General features: G+C 42.8%; 1 protein-coding gene across 7 annotated transcripts; it reads left to right on the plus strand.

Annotated features, from left to right (window-relative positions):
- Positions 1-410: 410 nt before the first annotated feature.
- CCNA1 (cyclin A1) lies at positions 411-14,895 on the plus strand. 7 transcript variants are annotated; one of them, XM_024230888.3, is made up of 9 exons: positions 411-3,750; positions 4,606-4,794; positions 9,169-9,415; positions 9,607-9,731; positions 10,185-10,408; positions 11,520-11,724; positions 12,669-12,782; positions 14,200-14,333; positions 14,639-14,895. In XM_024230888.3, the coding sequence occupies exons 2-9, from the start codon at positions 4,630-4,632 to the stop codon at positions 14,688-14,690; spliced, it is 1,266 nt and encodes a 421-aa protein (XP_024086656.1). In that variant the 5' UTR covers positions 411-3,750; positions 4,606-4,629; the 3' UTR covers positions 14,691-14,895. The 7 variants fall into 7 exon arrangements, with proteins under 7 accessions (XP_024086656.1, XP_024086658.1, XP_024086655.1 ...); XM_024230890.3 differs by having other exon boundaries at positions 4,609-4,794; XM_024230887.3 differs by lacking the exon at positions 411-3,750 and adding an exon at positions 3,797-4,302.
- Positions 14,896-16,729: the final 1,834 nt, after the last annotated feature.

Here is a 16,729-nt window from a genome sequence, read left to right on the forward strand (position 1 = left end):
AAGAGGCAAAATATGTCCCTAAATGGACCTCTGTCCTTAAATAAACTTGGCGGGTTTTTTAAAAAATCTTTCTTTCAGCCTCATCCTGAAAAACAACCTGATTTCATACTAATTAATAAAAACTGAAATGTTTCAAGAGGAGGTTAATTACTAGCTAGGATGAACAAATGCAATAGAATAACTGCCTCTGAAATACCGGGTAATTGCTGACAAACTGAAAGGACTGTCTGAATTGTAATTTGGAGAAGGGAATTGATTTTAATAGGACTTTTGGGTTTTAAAAATTCCTAGTAAAGGGCCGGGCACGGTGGCTCACGCCTGTAATCCCAGCGCTTTGAGAGGCTGAGGAGGGCAGATCACGAGGTCAGGAGATCGAGACCATCCTGTCTAACATGGTGAAACCCCGTTTCTACTAAAAAACACACACAAAAAAATTAGTCTGGCCTGGTGGCCGACGCCTGTAGTCCCAGCTACTTGGGAGGCTGAGGCAGGAGAATGGCGTGAACCCGGAAGGCAGAGCTTGCAGTGAGCCGAGATCGCACCACTGCACTCCAGCCTGGGTGAGAACGAGACTCCGTCTCAACAACAACAAAATTCCTAGTAAAGAATTCAGCTGTCATCCTTATTTTGAAAATTAATCCTAGAGTTAAAGCTAGTTGAGCATTCACTGCCAGGTTGGAAGCGCCGACCAACGAACTTTTTAAGTTAAAAAAAACAGGGGTTATATTAGTATTTAAGTTATGCCAAATATTTTAGATATTAAAGAAGTTATATTTACAATTATATTGTTTAATTCTCAACATACTACCAAATATACAGTTTATTTAAAGATGGGAAAAATTAAAATCTACTTATGTTTGAGTTCTAATCCTATTTTGCTATGCAAATCTAATCCTGATCTAATCCTGATCAAAACGACAGGTTCCACGAACAAACACTGTGCCTCGTGATTGCATAGCAAAATCAAGATTAGATTATAATGTTGCTAAATGCAACATTATAATTATGCATTCCACTAACACTGTGTAATTTGTGAGAAAGTCCTTTCTACTCCCTCTGCTCCTTTTGTTCTTAATTCTAAGGCCAAGTTTTTAGTTTAGATTTTTAAAGTAAAAATCGAACACCTATTCAGTTAAATTTGTTTTTATGTCATAAATCATTACTCGTTGGAACACAATATTCAGTGAAGACTTTTTTTTTTTTTTTTTTTGATATGGAGTCTCACTCTGTCACCAGGCTGGAGTGCAGTGGCATGATCTGGGGTCACTGCAACCTCTGCCTCTCGGGTTCAAGCAACTCCCCTCCCTCAGCCTCCTGAGTAGCTGGAACTACAAGCGCGCGCCACCACGCCCAGCTACTTTTTGTATTTTTAGTAGAGACAGGGTTTCACCATGTTGGCCAGGATGGTCTCGATCTCTTGACCTCGTGATTTGCCTGCCTCGGACTCCCAAAGTGCTGGGATTACAGGCGTACGCCACCGTGCCCGGCCTCAGTGTAGATATTTTTTAAAGCCAAGAAAACCATAAGTATTGCACAAGTTATACACGTATCTGAATTTACATGCACACGTAGATATCAGTTCATCGGACTCACTCTCCTGTTTAAGATATGACCAGAGGCTTGTAACGACAATGTAGAATTCTAAGATAGCACAATAAAACAATCATAAACTAACCATTTCCCTTTGCCAAGTTTAGCAAAGTGGATGGAACAGGAAAAAAGATATTCATGATAATCCTGTTTCATAAAGATTAAGGCTGGATTCAGGTGCAGCCATTCAGATAAGGGGAGGGGTATTAAATTATCCGAGGTTCTCATTTGGTTACTATTATTTCTTAAGGCTTTTTTTAAGGCTAAAGACGGCTGAAAGTCACTGGACACCTTTGTAGCCTTGTCATCTGGTCCTGGCCACATCTGAGTTGAGAAAAACCAGCCTCAGATCCGCCTCTGCAGGAGTCGGGCGCTCCCCACTCCCTGCACGCCCCGACTCCAACCCTGGCTTCAGCTTCAATCCCAGAAAAGAGGATCAAAACGACAGGTTCCACTAACAAACACTGCGCCAGCCCCTCTGTTTTGGAGAAAAGGAAAAGGGCGTGAGGTTTCGGTCATTTTTGTCCGAAGAAATCAGATGAAAAGGGGTGTACAAAGGACCAGGTCTCGTGAGCGCAGCCAATCTTGTCCGCTCCCAAGCGACTCAGGCTTTTGGCAGGACTTGCTGTAGAGTCCCAGACGGAGTTAGCCACTGAGTCCTTCAGCGTCCCAGGAAATAACAACACTGTTGGCAGGTGGGGGAGGGCTCCCGGGAAGATATCCAATAGTGGCGCCAGGCAAGAGGACAGAAATGCTCCTTTCATTCACCTTGCGAAGCAGAGCATTTGGTCCCCGTTGGCCTCTGACTCTCTGTTGCGGCAATCTAGATGTTACCAGAGTTCCCGTGTTTCCTTCATATTCAAAGGCACAGGAAATCTGGGGTGCAAGCGGACTGCTGTCCCTCAAGGAATAGAAGTCTGTGACAAACGTATAGAAATGAGTTTCATGTTGAACAAAATCCGTTTCGGCGTTCCTCCCTCATCCAGCCTTGATTCTCCAGATGTTTACCAACTTCTTAATATTTGACTCAACTGCACGGCTTTCAACCCGCGCTTTAGTTAGACTACTACTATTTTCCCATTAAAGCAATGCCCACACTCAGTTTGCTTGGTGAAAATGTTAATAACGCACACTTAGAAAAACGGTGATAACCGTTGCTTGCATAAAGTGGCCATTTGAATAGACTTTGGGTCTGATTTAGAGATTTAGGGATGGATGTTTAAAAAAAAGCAAAAGTAGTAACAGACTATATAGCATTGGTAATGTGTGTGTGCATATATACATGTTATTTTTTTAAAAATAAAGTTCGATTATTTCACCTGGCTTGTCAGTCACCTATGCAGGCGTCTGAGCCCCCGGGTTTCCAGGAGCCCCCCGTATAAGGACCCCAGGGACTCCTCTCCCCACGCGGCCGGGCCGCCGGCCCAGCCCCCAGCCCGGAGCGCTGCCACCGACCCCCTCAACGTCCCAAGCCCCAGCTCTGTCGCCCACGTTCCTTCCTCTTCCTGGACCACAATCTTGGCTTTCCCGGACCGGCTTCACGCAGTTGCGCAGGAGCCCGCGGGGGAAGACCTCTCGTGGGGACCTCGAGCACCGCGTGCGACCCTAAATCCCCACATCTCCTCTGCCGCCTCGCAGGCCACATGCACCGGGAGCCGGGCGGGGCAGGCGCGGCCCACAAGGACCCCCAGCGATGGAGACGCAACACTGCCGCGACTGCACTTGGGGCAGCCCCGCGGCGTCCCAGCCGCCTCCCGGCAGGAAGCGTAGGTGTGTGAGCCGACCCGGAGCGAGCCGCGCCCTCGGGCCAGCGTGGGCAGGGCGCCGCAGCCTGCGCAGCCCCGAGGACCCCGCGTCGCTCTCCCGAGCCAGGGTTCTCAGGAGCGGGCCGCGCAGGAGACGTTAGAGGGGGTTGTTAGCGGCTGTTGGGAGAACGGGTCACGGAAACAGTCCCTTCCAAAGCCGGGGCCATCGTGGGGTGGGCGAGTCCGCCCTCCCAGGCCGGGGGCGCGGACCAGAGGGGACGTGTGCAGACGGCCGCGGCCACCCCCACCTCGCCCGGGCGGAAACGCACAGCTGGAGCTGGAGGGCCGTCGCCCGTTGGTCCCGCAGGGGCCTGAACGCCCAGGGGTCGCGGCGAGTCCACCCGGAGCGAGTCAGGTGAGCAGGTCGCCATGGCGATGCGGCCCAGGAGAGCGCACGCCTGCCGCGGTCGGCATGGAAACGCTCCCGCTAGGTCCGGGAGCGCCGCTGATTGGCCGATTCAACAGACGCTGGTGGGCAGGTCAGCCGCAGCGCTAAGCCCGGCCGCCTCCCAGGCTGGAATCCCTTGACACTTGGTCCTTCCCGCCCCGCCCTTCCCTGCCCTGCCCTGCCCTGCCCCGCCCTTCCCCGCCCTGCCCCGCCCGGCCCGGCCCTGCCCAACCCTGCCCCGCCCAGCCGGCCACTTCTTAACTCCGATCCTCCAGTGCACTTGCCAGTTGTTCGGACACATAGGAAGATAACGCCGGGAAGAGCGGGGCGCGCTTTGGGGTCCAGGCAGGTTTTGGGGCCTCCTGTCTGGTGGGAGGAGGCCGCAGCGCAGCACCCTGCTTGTCACTTGGGATGGAGACCGGCCTTCCCGCAGTCATGTACCCTGGATCATTTATTGGGGGCTGGGCAGAAGAATATCTCATCTGGGGAAGAACGGGGCTCCCAGATTTCAACTTCCAGGTAATGTGGGTTTAGTATGCCGACTTGGAGGCTTGTCAGAATCTTTCTCTCCTTCCAGCCCAACACGAGGTCTTGGGATAAAAAGCCTCCCTCAGGGATTCAAATGACTGTTTTGATTCAGAGCAACTTTGAGAGCCTGTGCGGTCGCACCTGTCCTTTCAGCCCTAATAATTGCTGGGAAGATCAGCAATTGGTGTTAGTCCCATTGCTTGGTGCTCTCCCTCCTAGAGGTTCTCTGTGTCCTTGGAGCCCCGGGTGGACGGGGTTGACTAACCGGCTTGTCTGTTTCTCTTTCCCTGGTAGCAGCAGCCCGTGGAGTCTGAGGCAATGCACTGCAGCAACCCCAAGAGTGGAGTTGTGCTGGCTACAGCGGCCCGAGATCCCGATGCTTGTCAGATACTCACCAGAGCCCCGCTGGGCCAGGATCCCCCGCAGAGGACAGTGCTAGGGCTGCTAACTGAAAATGGGCAGTACAGGAGGACCTGTGGCCAGGTAATGACTCAGACGCACTGGGAATGATGCTTGTGGAGAACGGCTCTCCCGCTTTGGTGCCAGGTGCTTTTCTCTTGCCCTTGTACCTACAACTCCCCCTGAGTATTACAACCCTGGAATCTGGACTACAGGGAAGTTGATTTATTTCTTTTTTCTTTCTTTCTCTCTCTTTCTTTTTTCCTTCTTTCTTTCTTTCTCTCTTTCTTTCCTTCTCTTTCCTTCCTTCCTTCCTTTCTTTCTTCCTTTCCTGTCCTGTCCTGTCCTGTCCTGTCCTTTCCTTTCCTTTCCTTCCCTTTTTTTTGAGACGGAGTTTCGCCCTTGTCGCCAGGCTGGAGTGCAGTGACACGATCTCGGCTCACTGCAACCTCCACCTCCCGGGTTCAAGCGATTCTCCTGCCAAAGCCTCCTGAGTAGCTGGGATTTCAGGCACCCACCACCACGCCTGGCTAATTTTTGTATTTTTAGTAGAGATGGGATTTCACCATGTTGGCCAGGCTCGTCACCAACTCCTGACCTCAGGTGACCCGCACACCTCAGCCTCCCAAAGTGTTGGGATTACAGGCGTGAGCCACGGTGGCAGGCCAGTTGATTTCTTAAGATCACCTTGAGGGGTTCGGTTTTCAGCTAGAAATAGTGATTAGTTTTCTTTGTTATTTTTTCCACTATCAAGGAAGTAGGTCTAGGAACTGTTTGGGTTATGTATATTAAAGTAATTTAAGGGTTGGGCTAAAAGGAAATGTGAATGCTTCCAAATAAACTGTGGAACTGGGATTCCTCCAAGTTAGAGCAGTGTTCACATTGATGCAGGCTGTGCCTAAAGCAAACCTAGGTAATCTTGGCTGTGTTCATTGCGGATAGTGTTAAAATCAGGATTAGATCAGGCTAGACTAGATTACTCCAAAATGGGTGCTTTGAAGGCAGACACCTTCCCAGTACTGACTAAGCAGCTATGCTAAGAGGTAATGGTCCCTCAGATATTAGTTGTGTGAACTTAACTGATCATAGATACCTTAACAGACTGAAAACTATGCCTTTCCTATTTCATAGGTGAGAAAATCTGAAAGGTTTAAGCCTCTGCCAAAAGAAAGCTATGGTAGAAACTAGATTAGAAGCCCCTCATCTACTGACTCTTCACGTGATCTGTTCAAAGCTTTGGAGAAAATTGAGTGGAAGTGGTTTTAACAAATTTTAATTTGCTCAGCAATGTTTGCTTTTTAAAACTTAAAGCCTAAAATTTGGTTGTTACGAATTGTCAGATGTGCCTGTGTTGAATGGTCGCATTTTAAATTCCCAGTTGCTAACCTCTTATGTTACCTGGTGCCACTTCTGCATTTCCCTGTACCTATCCTCTACAACCTGCTTAGAAATCTATTTTGTACCTTCCCTTCTCTGTTTAATCCTCAGTAACCTCCTCCTTCATGTCCACTCTCAGCTGATCACTTTGTATCTTATTTTCCTAAAAATATAGAAGCAAGCGGAAGAGAATCTCCACATATCCCCGTGTGCCATATAATCTGCCATCTACATCCTGTTATGTGACTGCTATGTCCCTGCTCTCATGCGAGGTGCCCCCCCCTCCGCCATGTGTACAATATACTCATGTCTTCTTGCTTCTTCAAGGATGTCACTCTAGCCACTTCTCTTTCTCTCATTAGTTTTTTCTTTTCTACTGGGCCAAACCTGTAAGCATACAAATATATTGCCATTTTTCCATCTTAAAAACCTTTCAACTAAACGCTCCCTCTCAGTATTACAACCCTGGAATCTGGACCACAGGGAAGAAGTTGATTTTGTAAAATCACCTTGACCAGTCCCTTTCTCAGCTAGAAATGGTGACGAATTTTCTTTGTTAGTTTTCCAATATCAAGGAAATAGGTCTAGGAACTGTTTGCATTATGTCGATTAAAGTAATTTAAGTGCTTAAAGAAATTTAAGTAATGGGACAGAAGCTATCCCATTTAAAGCCACATATCTTGAGAGTCTGTCGTATCTTGACATATATAATGTTGCCTTTCCCACTAACATGTAAGCTCCATCCATGTGTTGATTTAGGTTGTCATGTTCACTGTTGTGTGTCCATTACTTTGAACAGACCTGGGCCTGGCCAGGATGACACACATTGTTTGTTGGATGAATGCTCTCTGTCTCTAGTTCTTTTCCTGCTCTATTTTGACTCAGTTCATAGTATTTTCCTTCCTCGACTGATCAGCATTATTTGACATGGTTGATCATTCTTTTTTCCTTGAAATAATTTCTTCTCATTCAGCTTGTAGAACACCACTCTCTCCAAGTTTTCTACCTAGCTCATTGGCCACTGTTTGATATTCTAATTGTTACTCATATATATATATAGTCTCTACAAGTTAGAGTGCCCTAGGACCTAGTCTTTGATCTAAATCTTGCACTCACTTCCTTAGTAGCCTCTTAGTCTCCTAGCATTAAACACTCTCTATTTGGTGATGACTGATATTTCTATCTCTGGCCTGGGCCTCTGAGCTTTATTGCAGGCTCACATATTCAGGAGCCTACTTGGCATCTCCACTTAGGTCATATAATAAGCAATGTGTAAAACGAAACACCCATCCTTTTCCCTACTCCCAGACTGCTCTTCCCAAGTCTTCCTTATCTCAGTAAATGGAGTATCCATCCTTTCTGTTATTTAGCCTCCAAACATTTGTCTTCCTCGATTCTTATTTTTCTCTCACCCCACACCTAATCTAATGAGAAAATATTATTAGCTCTACTTTTTAAATGTCTAGAACCATTTTGCTCTTCATGGTTTACAATTACTTCCCTGGTTCAAATCCCTATTGTGTCTCACTTAGAATTTTCAAGTTTTGTAATTGATTGGCTTACTTACTCTCCACCTGTGCACAACCAGAATAATCCTTTTAAGAAATGAAAAGATTATGCCACTCCTTTGCCCAAAATTCCAGGGGCTCCTGTTTCTGAATAAAAGCCAATTCTTAGATCAGCCTTGGCAGGTGAACAAAAACAAAATAATAGTAATGAGAACTAATCCTTAATTGGCCTATGGTAAGTCCTTTATGATTGGCCTCTCTTTTCTTTCTGTCCTCATGGCGTATATGACTGTCTCACTCTGCTCTGTTTGCTCCTACTGTGTCTTTTCTAGTTTGTTTCCTTCCTCTCCCACAGACTAGAATATAAACTCCATCAGGGTAGTTCTTTTTAAACATTTTGTTCACTGCTAAATTCTGGGCACGAGAAAAGCTTCTAGCACATAGTAGATACTCAGTAAATATTTGTTTATTAAATATACGTCCCAGCTTATGGACACAGTATCTGTGTAGCAAGAGTCAAACCTGGCAGTAACTTGGAGCTGTGGTTGTAACAAGAGTCAAACTTAGCAGTAACTTGGTTATCTGGTTACAGTAACTTATGATTGTGACTCTTTGTTGTCTTTGTGATTTCCCCCCAATTACTACCATAAGTGTTTGTTTTCTTACTAGACATAAATCACCTATTTAACTTGATAAATAAAAGGGAAAGTTATGGAATCACCTACTAACTTAGAAGTAGCCTTCAACAGTACACACCAAGATACATTATAAACAAAATGTTAATGTGGTAGACAGAGCTGGCATTTGCATAAATATAGCTCAGGTTCATAGAGCTTGCCCACCTGCCCTGATTCAGCTGACATTCATGCCATCTGGCATGGCTCACCTTAATATGCAACAGTGTTTGATGCATTATGCTTGTTTACTGTGGTTGTACCACAGTTGTTCCCATTGTTCGTGTTATAAGAATAGAGAAAAAGGAGAAGTGATTAAGAAATTTCCCCAAGAGTAAATGCATTATGTCATATGTAAAGGTTCTGTGGCTTGTAAGAGAATTTAGCAGCATCAGTTTCCAAAATCGTGTTTCTTAATAAGTGGATATAAAATGGAAACATTATAGGGGACTTCTGGCTAAAAAGTTATTTATTTAAGGAGGGGAATTGTAGGAACTCAGTCACTGCATCAAGAGTTATGCTGACTACTTATAAAATCTCATAATGCTATAAATATAAAAGCCAATTTACAGTTTTCCCTTTACATGTGGTACCCATTTCATTTCGGAAGAGAGCTATAGGTTTTCTTTTTTCTACAATCTTGAGTTTCCTTTGATATATATGTGAGGTAGATTAAAATTTTAGGTAGCTCTTTCTCCAAATATCAAATGTAGACAAAGATAAGGGGGGAGAAATTACACTTTTGAAGATTTTTTTTTTTTGGAATTAAATTGCCAACATAGATTTTTCAGTTTAGAATTTATCTTACCTTCCCAGGCTGTTGGTTTGAGTCATGCAGTTTCACACTGCCTCTGTGGTCTTTGACGTGGCCTCTAACAAAAGATTTAAATGTTTTTTAGGGGATCACAAGAATCAGGTGTTATTCTGGATCAGAAAATGCCTTCCCTCCAGCTGGAAAGAAAGTGCTCCCTGACTGTGGGGTCCAAGAACCCCCCAAGCAAGGGTTTGACATCTACATGGATGAACTAGAGCAGGGAGATGGAGACAGCTGCTTGGTCAGAGAGGGGATGGCGTTTGAGGATGTGTATGAAATAGACACCAGCACACTCAAGTCAGACCTGCACTTCCTGCTGGATTTCAACACAGGTAACTGACTTGCCTATGGTTGATGGCTGATGGTACCCTGTATTTATAACTGCCTGCAGCATTCAATAGCTAGTAACTAGCAAGAGAAAAACAGCAAGTAATAACTGTATTTACAACTGCCTGTGGAGGGTTAGTGGATTGAACAAATGTTTAAATTAAATGAGTTATCTGACAATGTTGAACTCTTGCAGTTTCCCCTATGCTGGTAGATTCATCTCTCCTCTCCCAGTCTGAAGATATATCCAGTCTTGGCACAGATGTGATAAATGTGACTGAATATGCTGAAGAAATTTATCAGTACCTTAGGGAAGCTGAAGTAAGTTTTCCCACCTTCTACTTCAATCTTCAGGACCCAAGCTCTTATTACTAAGATAAATTATAAACTCTTGGTCCATAACCACTAGTGAATGGCTCTCTTATGCCAGCTAAACATAAGAATATCTATGAAAAATAATAGTTGTGATGGCAAGTCGCAATTGCTTGGACTATTTCTACATGATTCAAAGGGTTTATATGTTAAATATTTGACTCTTAGGAATAATTCATATTGCCATTCTCCCCTGCCCCGTCGAATCCCCAGGTTAATTTGTAACCAATTACTTTACAGAACCAGAAATGTACACTTTCTTCCTTGTTATGATAAACACTTATTTGGCTCTGATCAGGATCTTTCCAACCTTTGCTTGCGAGATTTTTAAATAGCAACTGTATTGTGGAATGATCTTTCTGAAATTGCAACTGCTAAATATCAAAACCTTTTCCCAATCAGATAAGGCACAGACCCAAAGCACACTACATGAAGAAGCAGCCAGACATCACGGAAGGCATGCGCACGATTCTGGTGGACTGGCTGGTGGAGGTTGGGGAAGAATATAAACTTCGAGCAGAGACCCTGTATCTGGCTGTCAACTTCCTGGACAGGTTCCTTTCATGTATGTCTGTTCTGAGAGGGAAACTGCAGCTTGTAGGAACAGCAGCTATTCTTTTGGCTTCGTAAGTGTTCTTTCAGCTTGCATAATATGAAACTATCACTTGTCAAAACACTGATTTTTTGTCCTCTATTTCTTATTGAAGAAATGCAGTGCTTGATAAAGAAAACTAGTCATGTGTCCTTTGATAAAAGATCATCCTCTTCACAGGATTGACTGAGAAACTGAATCCTACCACATGTTTACTCTTCAATCACCTGGTTATGATTTATAGCAACAAGTTCAATGTCATGACTAAGGCAGCCATCAGCTCAAATTCAGGATCTAATTTAACTATTTTGCAGTGTAGCCTTTTTGCTATTTCCTATCTATTAAGTCCTATTTAAAGACAGTGTGGTTACAAAAAGCTATCTTCATGATCTAGCAAATGACCCATAATAACAGGTTTATTTGGTTACAGTGAATAAACTACTTCAACTGGTTCCTGTTACTATCAGTCATTCATGACAGTACCTAATTGTGTGGGAAAAGAGAGCTGGGTTGTGGCTGAGCTACCTTTAAGTGACCTGTTGCTGAGTAGTAGTTTCTTTTCTGTCCTTCTGGTCTCAAACATTCTATTGTTAATGCATAAAAAACTTGCCAAAATTCCCCTAAAGAAAGTAGAAACAAAGGCAAAAGAAAGGATTGATCATAGTGAAATTATATCATTATGTCTCTTGGCTATAAGCATCATTTGCTAATTCAGTGGAGAAAGTTGAACAGCATCTTTTTAAAAACTAGAGGCCTGTGGAGTTTGTTTCTATCATTGTGTTGATTATAACACTTTTTTCTGTGAAGTGATTTGAGGTCTGTAGAATGTGTAGGAATTTACCTGTAGTGTCTGTCATTCAGAATCTTTCAGTGTATCACAGGCCCAAACCTAAAATTCTTGGTTGGAAATTGTTTCTGTTACTACTCCTAGCAGTAAATATAACCTATCCTTGTAATAATCATGTTCTTGGTCCAGAAACAAGCTCCTAATATTTTCATAGCCTTGAGTCATTTAGTGGTATTTAAGTGGATATGTGGCTGCAAAGTAAGTCTGCAAGGGCCATGCGGAGAGGCGTGGCTTATGGTAGCACAGGAGTAGAGCCATAGGTTCCAAGTTTTACTTCTAAAAACTCTTCCTTTCCCAGGAAATATGAAGAGATATATCCTCCTGAAGTAGACGAGTTTGTCTACATCACCGATGATACGTACACAAAACGACAACTGTTAAAAATGGAACACTTGCTTCTGAAAGTTCTAGCTTTTGATCTGACAGTACCAACCACCAACCAGTTTCTCCTTCAGTACTTGAAGCGACAAGGAGTGTGCGTCAGGACTGAGAACCTGGCTAAGGTGTGTATGCCGCGTGATTTCTAGGAACTTCCAGTGCCAAGGAGCGTAAAAATCAACCTTTCCCAATCATCCTTCAGTTCTTTTTTCCTTTTCAGTTTTCTTCCCACAGACCCAGAAAAACTGTTCCAGTGCTGAAAGAGAGCTAATTTTAAGAACCCAGCTTTTGGTTATAAGGCATTACTATTGACTATGTTTGGCAGGCATGGGTTTTCTAATCACCCAACTATTTAAAAATTTAAGCTTGGAAACTGTTCCCTTATTGGATACAGACCACATACAAGCAAAACCTCCTGGGTTTATAGAGTGGGAACAAAGTAAATCTAGTTTAATAAGGTTCTAGGCTCATCCTAATATATTAAGTAATGAGCATTATTTGGTTGTTTGGAGTTACAGAACTTTAGTTGAAGGCATTGAAGTATTGAATTGGTCAACTGGGTTTCCAGTGACCATGATCTAGGATATCTGGTATTTATGTGCTGTGCAAAGAGTAATAAGGATGTCCACATGTTTTACTATGTTTCTTCTAATATGAGATGTTCCCACTGGTGCTGTCCTAGTCTCTGAACTGCATGCATTTGCCTGATAGATTAATAGCTTTAATATTTTTGTCTTTTGGCTAAAATCTCTGTTCCAATTCCAGCTGCCAGAGCAGTACCACTTTATCTCAGCATAAACCTAAACTATTAGCGTAAGAAAAGTAACCTATCACCTATACTTTGAGTAGGCCAAATACTTTTGTATTGACATTTTACCAAAACATAAATGTTACTGTTGTTATAGACAGGCATACCAATTACTAACCCAGTAAATAATTTTGAGCATCTATTTTTGTAGATGCCGACTGAACAAAGATAAGATACCATTTATTTCCTTGCCATTTCCAGGCTTACTTGTGACCTTAGTCACATTTCTAATTCCAATGTGTTTTCTTCTCTTGTGCTTAGTATGTAGCAGAGCTGAGTCTACTTGAAGCAGACCCATTCTTGAAATATCTTCCTTCATTGATAGCTGCAGCAGCTTTTTGTCTGGCAAACTATACTGTGAACAAGCACTTTTGGGTAAGATTCTAACTTCTTTCTAGATGAAATTCAAGGTCTATCTAGAATGGGCTTGCCTCTTATGAGGGCAAGTTAGTTTAATAAGGATCTGGTCAACTTGACAGCAGACCACAACATGCCACTGAGTCTTCTAGGTCAGTCATCATGGCTTTGACTCAATGGCTTCACTCTATGAGGACTGAGATTGCAGGAAGTCAAGGAGATAGCATCACATGCTCCTTCAACAGAAGCAGGCCTGGAAACCTCAGTGCCCACTGTTATTCAGGGAGGGCCCTTGAGGTACAATCATTGACCGCTTCAAGCAAAAGTTGTTGACTTTTACCCTCTATATTTAAAAAAAAAAAAAACAAAAAAAAAACCTGGGTCCAATTAGGATGGCCAGAAGATTGCACCTCAGGCTTTTAAGACAACAGGGCAGTAAAGTGTTGCCTCTTGCCCAAGAAGGTGGCAACATTAGAAATGGACCCCTAGGTTTTATTCTGAAGGCTCACTGTTGTACTAAAAGAAGTGGGGTGTCTACCCCTATTTTCATGAATGCTTATGTATTTTTCTGCTGCATTTTCTTTTTTAAAAAATTTTCTTTTACTTTTTTTTAAGCAATTCTTTTTTCTTTTTTTAAATTATTATTATACTTTAAGTTTTAGGGTACATGTGCACAATGTGCAGGTTAGTTACATATGTATACATGTGCCATGCTGGTGTGCTGCACCCATTAACTCATCATTTAGCATTAGGTATATCTCCTAATGCTATCCCTCCCCCCTCCCCCCACCCCACAACAGTCCCCAGAGTGTGTTGTTCCCCTTCCTGTGTCCATGTGTTCTCATTGTTCAATTCCCATCTATGAGTGAGAACATGCGGTGTTTGGTTTTTTGTCCTTGCGATAGTTTACTGAGAATGATGATTTCCAATTTCATCCATGTCCCTACAAAGGACATGAACTCATCATTTTTTATGGCTGCATAGTATTCCATGGTGTATATGTGCCACATTTTCTTAATACAGTCTATCATTGTTGGACATTTGGGTTGGTTCCAAGTCTTTGCCATTGTGAATAGTGCCGCAATTATTCCAGCACTGCAGTGTTTTGACTAAAAATTTTTCATATTGTGTACAAATAGAATGGTCAGGCAAGCAGGGCTCTATAAGGACCAGTAAAAATTTCACTCATGAGGGAACAAGGAAAAAGTGATCCAGCCCCAAATTGAGCATTATAAATTTATAATATGAGAAAATTTAGAGCCCTGGCTATTCTTTCTGATACTTTACATCTAAAGTCTCTGAAGGGGGTTCTGGTTTCTTTCGAGATGAATGTGAATATTTACTAAGGGATTGATTCCCTTTATTTCAAATTGGTTATCTTCGGATATCTAATATAAAGTTATGTGAAGCAATTTTTTTCTTTTGTCTTGATTAGCCAGAAACCCTTGCTGCATTTACAGGGTATTCATTAAGTGAAATTGTGCCTTGCCTGAGTGAGCTTCATAAAGCGTACCTTGATATACCCCATCGACCTCAGCAAGCAATTAGGGAGAAGTACAAGGCTTCAAAGTAAGTCACTGACATTTTCATATCTTAGCTCTCTATTTAAAGCTTAATGGGTTATGGTAATGGTTACTAGATTAAAAATAGATTAAATTGTATATCTGGTGCCAGGTTGGAAAAGTAAGGTTACGTGTACAAATTTACAAATAAATTTGAAGAGACCTAGATTTATAATTTATCAGCTTTTAATACTTGTAGTCAGCCAGCTTCCTTCCATTCTGTTAAAACTACTGGAAAGTTTTCTGTGGCCTGAGATTTTATCAAACCGAAGTCCTTGGCTTGTGCTGACCTCGCTTTGGGTCTTGTTTCAGGTACCTGCGTGTGTCCCTCATGGAGCCACCTGCAGTTCTTCTTCTACAATAAGTTTCTGAATGGAAGCACTTCCAGAACTTCACCTCCACATCAGAAGTACCATTAATTGTCATAGGCTTCTGCAGGTTGGATCAACTAATGTTGTTTACAATATAGATGACATTTTAAAAATGTAAATGAATTTAGGTTCCCTTAGACTTTAGTAGTTTGTAATATAGTCCAACATTTTTTAAACAATAAACTGCTTGTCTTATGACCATGTGTTAGACTTATTTACTAATTATCATGGCTGACATATTCGTCTGGAATGTTTGTTGAGAGTATTAAAAGTGTTATGTCTATTTCAAGTATTCTTCAAAACTGGTTTTGTAAACGTGGCATGCTATAGGATTAAGTATTCCAAGGCACCCAGGGATATTCATGTTTGGTAAATGGCTGCTCTGAGGCTTTTTTCCTTCCTGTCTCTTTATTCCTCAGGTAGCTCTCCATAGATTAGTAAAGGAAGGAAGGGACAGCCTAGACAGATGGGTGAAGGGATTTGAATAAGCGCTGCCTGCTCTAGCTTCACTCTACCATCCTAGTCAGTAAGACAGGGGTTGAGACCCAAATGTAGTCACATACCTCTTAGAGGTCACTGACATTTAATTCTAATCCAAGGATAGCATGCTCATTTGTACAGGGCTGCTATTATGTCTATGATCAGGTTTGATTTAGGCACCCATTAAGCATATATTTCTGTCTTAGAAGATGCTGTGGGAAGTAGAAAAAGCAAATTTCACCTTTGGAAGGAACATCAGAATAATGAACCCAACCCTTCAACTGTGTCTCTTGGGAGACCTCTACCCTAAGCTTTGGTATGGCTTGAATTATTCATGATCTTTCATTATCTACAGTTCACTTCACTAATCTATATATGGTTTCTCTTCTTTTCTCTTCTCTCCTCTCCTCTCCTCTCCTCTTCTCTTTTCTGATGAAGTTTCAGTCTTGTCACCATGGCTGGAGTGCAGTGGCACGATCTTGGCTCCCTGCAACCTCCGCCCCCCGGATTCAAGTGATTCTCCTGCCTCAGCTTCCCGAGTAGCTGAGATTACAGGTGTCCACCACCACACTCAGCTATTTTTTTTGTGTTTTTAGTAGAGACAGTTTCACCATGTTGTTCAGGCTGGTCTTGAACTCCTGACCTCAACTGTTCCACCTGCCTCAGCCTCCCAAAGTGCTGGGATTACAGGCGTGAGCTACCACGCCTGGCACACCTGGCAAATTTTTTGTATTATTATTATTATTTTTTTGTAGAGATGGGTTTTTTTGCCATATTGTCCAGGCAGGTCTTGAACTCCTGGGCTTGAACCCTTGGGCTCAAGTGATCCACCCACCCACCTTGACCTCTGAAAGTGCTGGAATTACAGGCGTGAGCCAATGTGTCCGCCCAGCACTTATGTAGGCTACAAGATGGGTAAAATGGAAAACAAAACAATTGTTTAGAATTTCTTTTAAAGATTGGAAGGAAAAATGAGTAGATTTGGCCTTGAGGGTGGGTGGTGCTTTTTGGGGATTAAATGTGAATTTGCACTGTGCTCTTGTTATCACCAAAATTAGTTGCCCTGGACCAGTAGTTCTTGAGCTCTCTGGGCTATGTGTGCCTCTGCAGAGGGGCCTCTGGAGAGGGGACTCCATGGGGCAGTCCCGAAGACATGATTTGCTTTTTCTACCTCCAAAACCTCTCAAGGAGATAAGAAATCCATGTCTTCTAGATTCCTTTACATAGAAGAGATTACACTCAGGCAGGTTTTGGTGAAATGGGTATAGATGAAATTCACTGCAGATATTGTTTATTTCAAGCTCTAATGAAATTATAAACATAAAAATACAGCCATATTTTATGAAGTCTTTAAAAAATTTTAAAGTACCCACAAGTTCTTAAAGTACCCAAAAGTTCTTAAAAGATTTTAGCATTCTCTCCACCCTGCTTTTTTTTCCCAGCAGATAAACATTCTCAAGGTGTCTCCGTTTCTGGGTCCAGTGAAGAAATTATTTCCCTAAATGTTTTGACATTTATTGCACACAGTTCACAAAGGGGATACAGGACCTGT

Source organism: Pongo abelii, chromosome 14 (assembly GCF_028885655.2).
Source record: "Pongo abelii isolate AG06213 chromosome 14, NHGRI_mPonAbe1-v2.0_pri, whole genome shotgun sequence".
Classification (NCBI taxonomy): Eukaryota; Metazoa; Chordata; class Mammalia; order Primates; family Hominidae; genus Pongo; species Pongo abelii.

Bases quoted from the DNA above. Each gene is read 5' to 3' on its own strand.
- CCNA1 (XM_024230887.3), top strand. From the start codon at position 4,195: ATGGAGACCGGCCTTCCCGCAGTCATGTACCCTGGATCATTTATTGGG. The intron at 4,303-4,605 runs GTAATGTGGGTT...TTTCCCTGGTAG, and splicing joins TCCCAGATTTCAACTTCCAG to CAGCAGCCCGTGGAGTCTGA. The intron at 14,334-14,638 runs GTAAGTCACTGA...GTCTTGTTTCAG, and splicing joins GAGAAGTACAAGGCTTCAAA to GTACCTGCGTGTGTCCCTCA.